The 7,584-nt window shown below is 45.9% G+C and overlaps 1 protein-coding gene across 1 annotated transcript in view; it reads left to right on the top strand.

Annotated features, from left to right (window-relative positions):
* The first annotated feature begins 2,445 nt into the window (after window positions 1-2,445).
* LOC117735822 (GTPase IMAP family member 8-like) overlaps window positions 2,446-7,584 on the top strand; it is an 11,225-nt gene continuing 6,086 nt past the window's right edge. Inside the window, exon 1 of the mRNA XM_034540706.1 lies at window positions 2,446-2,668. Within this exon, the coding sequence (XP_034396597.1) occupies window positions 2,446-2,668 (223 nt within the window). The remainder of the gene's footprint in view (window positions 2,669-7,584) is intronic.

The raw sequence follows: 7,584 nt of genomic DNA, 5'->3' as shown, positions 1-7,584 counted from the left end.
GCACAGCTAAGATCAAATATCAGTCATAACATATCGCCCATGAAGCCGATTCAGACAGGTGAATCAATACCTTTTTAATACATCAATATGGAACCCTGCTCTATCGATGACCACAGAACTAAGTCCATTAAATCAAAAGAGGACCAACGGGAGATCAGAACCATCTCATTTGAACATTACGTATGTTTCGTTTCTTTGACCAGATTATTGGGCTCAGAACCAGTTTTAACGCGTTCTGTGACTTCCGGTTAAACGGTCCTCCTTTGATCAGATGACGTTACCTCAAGAAGCTCCGGGTCTGGAGAGCCCGTTACCGACAGCTGACCTCACAGACCGACGGGGAGCTCGATGAACCGGGTGGTGCGCACGTGGCACGCGACGCACTTACCGGTCACGATCCCCGGTGGTGGATCCCACGCTGCATCGTCGTCATGGGGCCCGGTTCTCACGCAGAACCCTGCAGGACTTCAGGTTCGGTGGATGCGGGTCGGCCTCGACGTCCCTCTTCCCGGAGCACGAGACGAGCTGAGTGAGCACCAGGAAGCGGATCAGTCAAATCAGCTGTTGGCCCGACACACCTGAGGAAGGTGAGGCTGATTACACGTGAAGAATGTTGTTCAAATGTCTATATATATATAGATATATAAAATAAAGAAATATATTTATATATATATATATATATATATCAATTATATATATATTATATAATGTATTTTTATTTATATATTTATATATAAGTACATATAAAAAGTATTCATATATATATATATTTATATTTACATATATTTATGAATAATATATTATATATATATTTGTGTATATATATATATATATATATATATATATATATATATTGCTACAACTGTTGCTTGATTGTGAAAAAATGCCTAAAATATAACTGGATTAACTGCCACAAATAATAATAATATTAATATATAGTAATAAATGTCGTCAGTGGCTCAGTGGTAGAGCAGGAATGTCTTTCGATCCCCAGTCCATGTCCTGTCCATGTGCACGTTAAATTAAAACAGTAATCAGGAAATAAAGTGAGATGAATCCCTCCAGGAGGCGCTGTGGTTCTGTGGTGCTGTGGTTCTGTGGTTCTGTGGTGCTGTGGTTCTGTGGTTCTGTGGTTCTGTGGTTCTGTGGTGCTGTGGTTCTGTGGTTCTGTGGTTCTGTGGTGCTGTGGTTCTGTGGTGCTGTGGTTCTGTGGTTCTGTGGTGCTGTGGTGCTGTGGTGCTGTGGTTCTGTGGTTCTGTGGTGCTGTGGTTCTGTGGTTCTGTGGTTCTGTGGTGCTGTGGTGCTGTGGTTCTGTGGTTCTGTGGTTCTGTGGTGCTGTGGTTCTGTGGTGCTGTGGTGCTGTGGTGCTGTGGTTCTGTGGTTCTGTGGTGCTGTGGTGCTGTGGTTCTGTGGTTCTGTGGTGCTGTGGTTCTGTGGTGCTGTGGTTCTGTGGTTCTGTGGTTCTGTGGTGCTGTGGTGCTGTGGTTCTGTGGTTCTGTGGTTCTGTGGTGCTGTGGTGCTGTGGTTCTGTGGTTCTGTGGTGCTGTGGTTCTGTGGTTCTGTGGTGCTGTGGTTCTGTGGTGCTGTGGTTCTGTGGTGCTGTGGTTCTGTGGTTCTGTGGTTCTGTGGTGACTCAACTGTTGGCCTCATTTCCCCTGACGATGACACCAGAGACCTGAACCAGGACTTCATGGTGCCAGAGGAACCGCCTCCATGGAGCCAAATCCACGACCAGAGTTTTGTTCTTTTGAAAAAAAATTTGATCCTGAAAATTCAAGTTTTGGTCTTAAACATTCAAAAATTCAACAATGTATTCGAAATAAAAAAAAGTGTATGAAAAGTTTCGTTGGTTTAAATATAATTTAGATTCAGTTATTTTTTCCGAATAAAATATATATTTTTTATTTTTCAGTAGCAGATTTTATATTTTCAACTTTCGAATCTTATTTTTTCAAGTTCAGATCTTTTGGCAGGGATCTGGTGTGGGGGCGTGGCTTCAACTACATGGGCGTGGTTTCTCCTACAGGGGCGTGGCATCATGAGTGACAGCATAACAGAGAAGGCCGAGGAACTGAATTATGACTCAATACTTTATACAGATTCATGAGCCTGGCAGTAAACAAAATGGACGCTAAGTTCTGCTTGTCAAGCTGCTTCAGACTTGATATGAATCTCAACATAAATGTGAGGGTTACATTAATACTACTCCTCAGATCCTCAGTTTCTTCTAAGCTCAGCGGTCGTACAGGAGACTCATTAGACCAGCGGCTCAGATCTTAATGGGAACCGCGTGTCTACTGATTTTGGTCAATAAGTAATATGTTCATCATGTTGATGGATAACTTTTCTTGATAATGTTGTCGACATCCTAAATGAATGCTGCAGCGCAATGTTTCAAAAGACACACGATCCTGTGATCACTGTCACATGACATGTTTAATCTGGATGAATGTGTTGCAGGGGTCAGGGTCAGGGGTCAGGGGTCAGGGTCAGGGGTCAGGACCGGACACAGACCGGCACGCACTCCTTCACAAATCCAGCCACCACCCCCAGCACACGTACAGAGGCCTCATCAAGTCCCAGCTGATCCGCTTCCACAGAATCGGCACCTTCCCGGAGCTTGTGGAGGAGGCAGGCAGCACCCTTTGTGGGGCGTTGAGGTCAGGGGGTACTCGAGGGGCTTCCTCAGAAGCATTAAGGCGGAGGTCGCCGGCGGTTTCAGAGGCGGTAACGACACCCCACACCCGCCCGGTCCCTCGTCCCCTTAGTGTTAACATGTGCCTCCTTGGGTGGCAGCCGGATGATCTCCTGGTCCACACGATTCTTAACGAGAGGGGGACCAGGAAGGAGGCGCTTCGAGGATCGGAGAACCCAACCCTGACCCTGACCCTGACCCCAAACCTAACCTTGACCCTGACCCCAAACCTAACCTTGACCCTGACCCCAAACCTAACCTTGACCCTGACCCCAAACCTAACCCTGACCCCAAACCTAACCTTGACCCTAACCCTGACCCCAAACCTAACCCTGACCCCAAACCTAACCTTGACCCTAACCCTGACCCCAACCCTGACCCCAACCCTGACCCCAAACCTGCCCCCAAACCTAACCTTGACCCTGACCCCAAACCTAACCCTGACCCTGACCCCAAACCTAACCTTGACCCTGACCCTGACCCCAACCCTGACCCCAAACCTAACCCTGACCCCAAACCTGACCCCAAACCTAACCTTGACCCTGACCCCAAACCTAACCCTGACCCTGACCCCAAACCTAACCTTGACCCTGACCCCAAACCTAACCCCAAACCTAACCTTGACCCTAACCCTGACCCTGAACCCAAACCTAACCCTGACCCTGACCCTGACCCCAAACCTAACCCCAACCCTGGCCCGGACCCTGGCCCCAACCCCAACCCTGACCCTAACCCTGACCCTGACCCCAAACCTAACCCTGACCCTGACCCCAAACCTAACCCTGACCCTGACCCTGACCCCAAACCTAACCCCAACCCTGGCCCGGACCCTGGCCCCAACCCCAACCCTGGCCCTGACCCTGACCCTGACCCTGCTTCACCCCCAGCGTGTGAAGGAGAGGAACCACAAGTCCTTCCTGCTGCTGTCAGGCTGCACAACCAGCTGAGCTCCCAGTAGACCACAACACACCATTCACTCCAACATGTGCAATATTAATACCAATACATATTTATTCTGCTGTGTGTATATTATTCAGTTTACCATTTTATTTACTGTTTATCTCACGATGTCTTTAGTGTGCACTTCACCCTCTGCTGCTGTATTCCTGTAAGTGTCCTCAGGGCGGCACGAATAAAGGATCATCTTATCTTATTTTGTCTTATCTTATTTTGTCTTATTGGTTAAATATTAACATCAGGTGGGGCTTCAGTGTGCTGTTCAAAGGTTCCCTCAGGTGAGGCTTCAGTGTGCTGTTCAAAGGTTCCCTCAGGTGAGGCTTCAGTGTGCTGTTCAAAGGTTCCCTCAGGTGAGGCTTCAGTGTGCTGTTCAAAGGTTCCCTCAGGTGAGGCTTCAGTGTGCTGTTCAAAGGTTCCCTCAGGTGAGGCTTCAGTGTGCTGTTCAAAGGTTCCCTCAGGTGAGGCTTCAGTGTGCTGTTCAAAGGTTCCCTCAGGTGGGGCTTCAGTGTGCTGTTCAAAGGTTCCCTCAGGTGAGGCTTCAGTGTGCTGTTCAAAGGTTCCCTCAGGTGGGGCTTCAGTGTGCTGAGAGTCTACAGCAGCAGGTGAGCAGAAGCCACCGGAGTATGAATTCAACCAAATGAATGTGTGTAACTGAAGAAGTCAACGTTCTCAGAGTGATGAGTTCAATCTGATTGTTATTCATATCCAGGTGAGTCGTTTGTTACTACGATAACTTTCTGGACCGAGCGGAAAAGAACCGTTTGTTTCTTAAAGAGTCCACGATCAGCAACAACAACAGCAACAACAACAACAACAGCAACAACAGCAGCAACCAGCTCAGGTGAGTGATGACGCAGAAATTATTAGTGAAAGTGAATTTTGGTGAATTGTGAGAAATGATATTTAAAAGGCTGTAAAGTGTTCTAATGTCTGTAACTGATACTGAGAAATGTGTGTTTTATTAATGTTCTACACAAGAGTCAGATTAGAGGTGAACGAGGACGTTAAATCATCCTTTTGATAGTTAATACAGCAGCTATTACAACGACACTACGAATGATAACTCATTAACTTCCTAGCTCTCGCCTCTACGATAAGAGAGCGTATTAAAATCACGTGTTTTTATGGCCAGCCAGCTTCAAACAGATTAAACAAAGCTGAATATGGTACGTGGTGGAGACTGGAGACCACTGAGCAGGATGTTTGACAATATTTAACGTTGTAGAATGTGTCACTAGTCTTGGTTATGTAAAGGTTTGTTATTATCTTTATATGGCAGTGGGAAGTAGTCTTCTATAGAACACCTCCTGATGGAAGTAGTCTTCTATAGAACACCCCCTGATGGAAGTAGTCTTCTATAGAACACTCCCTGATGGAAGTAGTCGTCTATAGAACGCCTCCTGATGGAAGTAGTCGTCTATAGAACGCCTCCTGATGGAAGTAGTCTTCTATAGAACACCTCCTGATGGAAGTAGTATTCTATAGAACACCTCCTGATGGAAGTAGTCTTCTGTAGAACACCTCCTGATGGAAGTAGTCTTCTATAGAACACCTCCTGATGGAAGTAGTCTTCTATAGAACACCTCCTGATGGAAGTAGTCTTCTGTAGAACACCTCCTGATGGAAGTAGTCTTCTGTAGAACACCTCCTGATGGAAGTAGTCTTCTATAGAACACCTCCTGATGGAAGTAGTCTTCTATAGAACACTCCCTGATGGAAGTAGTCTTCTATAGAACACCTCCTGATGGAAGTAGTCTTCTATAGAACACCTCCTGATGGAAGTAGTCGTCTATAGAACGCCTCCTGATGGAAGTAGTCTTCTATAGAACACATCCTGATGGAAGTAGTCTTCTATAGAACACCTCCTGATGGAAGTAGTCTTCTGTAGAACACCTCCTGATGGAAGTAGTCTTCTGTAGAACACCTCCTGATGGAAGTAGTCTTCTATAGAACACCTCCTGATGGAAGTAGTCTTCTATAGAACACTCCCTGATGGAAGTAGTCTTCTATAGAACACCTCCTGATGGAAGTAGTCTTCTATAGAACACCCCCTGATGGAAGTAGTCTTCTATAGAACACCTCCTGATGGAAGTAGTCTTCTATAGAGCACCTCCTGATGGAAGTAGTCTTCTATAGAACACTCCCTGATGGAAGTAGTCTTCTATAGAACACTCCCTGATGGAAGTAGTCTTCTATAGAACACCTCCTGATGGAAGTAGTCTTCTATAAAACACCTTCTGATGGAAGTAGTCTTCTATAGAACACCTCCTGATGGAAGTAGTCTTCTATAGAACACCTCCTGATGGAAGTAGTCTTCTATAGAACACCTCCTGATGGAAGTAGTCTTCTATAAAACACCTTCTGATGGAAGTAGTCTTCTATAGAACACCTCCTGATGGAAGTAGTCTTCTATAGAACACCCCCTGATGGAAGTAGTCTTCTATAGAACACCTCCTGATGGAAGTAGTCTTCTGTAGAACACCTCCTGATGGAAGTAGTCTTCTATAGAACACCTCCTGATGGAATTAGTCTTCTGTAGAACGCCTCCTGATGGAAGTAGTCTTCTGTAGAACACCTCCTGATGGAAGTAGTCTTCTGTAGAACGCCTCCTGATGGAAGTAGTCTTCTGTAGAACACCTCCTGATGGAAGTAGTCTTCTATAGAACACCTCCTGATGGAAGTAGTCTTCTGTAGAGCGCCCCCTGATGGAAGTAGTCTTCTATAGAACACCTCCTGATGGAAGTAGTCTTCTATAGAACACCCCCCTGATGGAAGTAGTCTTCTGTAGAACACCTCCTGATGGAAGTAGTCTTCTGTAGAACACCTCCTGATGGAAGTAGTCTTCTGTAGAACGCCTCTTGATGGAAGTAGTCTTCTATAGAACACCCCCCTGATGGAAGTAGTCTTCTGTAGAACACCTCCTGATGGAAGTAGTCTTCTGTAGAACACCTCCTGATGGAAGTAGTCTTCTGTAGAACACCTCCTGATGGAAGTAGTCTTCTGTAGAACGCCACTTGATGGAAGTAGTCTTCTATAGAACACCCCCCTGATGGAAGTAGTCTTCTGTAGAACACCTCCTGATGGAAGTAGTCTTCTATAGAACACCCCCCTGATGGAAGTAGTCTTCTGTAGAACGCCTCTTGATGGAAGTAGTCTTCTATAGAACACCCCCCTGATGGAAGTAGTCTTCTGTAGAACACCTCCTGATGGAAGTAGTCTTCTGTAGAACGCCTCTTGATGGAAGTAGTCTTCTATAGAACACCTCCTGATGGAAGTAGTCTTCTATAGAACACCTCCTGATGGAAGTAGTCTTCTATAGAACACCCCCCTGATGGAAGTAGTCTTCTGTAGAACACCTCCTGATGGAAGTAGTCTTCTGTAGAACACCTCCTGATGGAAGTAGTCTTCTGTAGAACGCCTCTTGATGGAAGTAGTATTCTATAGAACACCCCCCTGATGGAAGTAGTCTTCTGTAGAACACCTCCTGATGGAAGTAGTCTTCTATAGAACACCTCCTGATGGAAGTAGTCTTCTGTAGAACACCCCCCTGATGGAAGTAGTCTTCTGTAGAACACCTCCTGATGGAAGTAGTCTTCTGTAGAACACCTCCTGATGGAAGTAGTCTTCTATAGAACACCTCCTGATGGAAGTAGTCTTCTGTAGAACGCCTCCTGATGGAAGTAGTCTTCTGTAGAACACCTCCTGATGGAAGTAGTCTTCTGTAGAACGCCTCCTGATGGAAGTAGTCTTCTTTAGAACGCCTCCTGATGGAAGTAGTCTTCTGTAGAACACCCCCTGATGGAAGTAGTCTTCTGTAGAACACCTCCTGATGGAAGTAGTCTTCTGTAGAACGCCTCCTGATGGAAGTAGTCTTCTTTAGAACGCCTCCTGATGGAAGTAGTCTTCTGTAGAACACCTCCTGATGGAAGTAG

Source organism: Cyclopterus lumpus, chromosome 9 (genome assembly GCF_009769545.1).
Source record: "Cyclopterus lumpus isolate fCycLum1 chromosome 9, fCycLum1.pri, whole genome shotgun sequence".
Lineage (NCBI taxonomy): Eukaryota > Metazoa > Chordata > Actinopteri > Perciformes > Cyclopteridae > Cyclopterus > Cyclopterus lumpus.
Note: the sequence above shows the minus strand (reverse complement) of the source record. Positions and strands in the feature narration are given on the sequence as shown.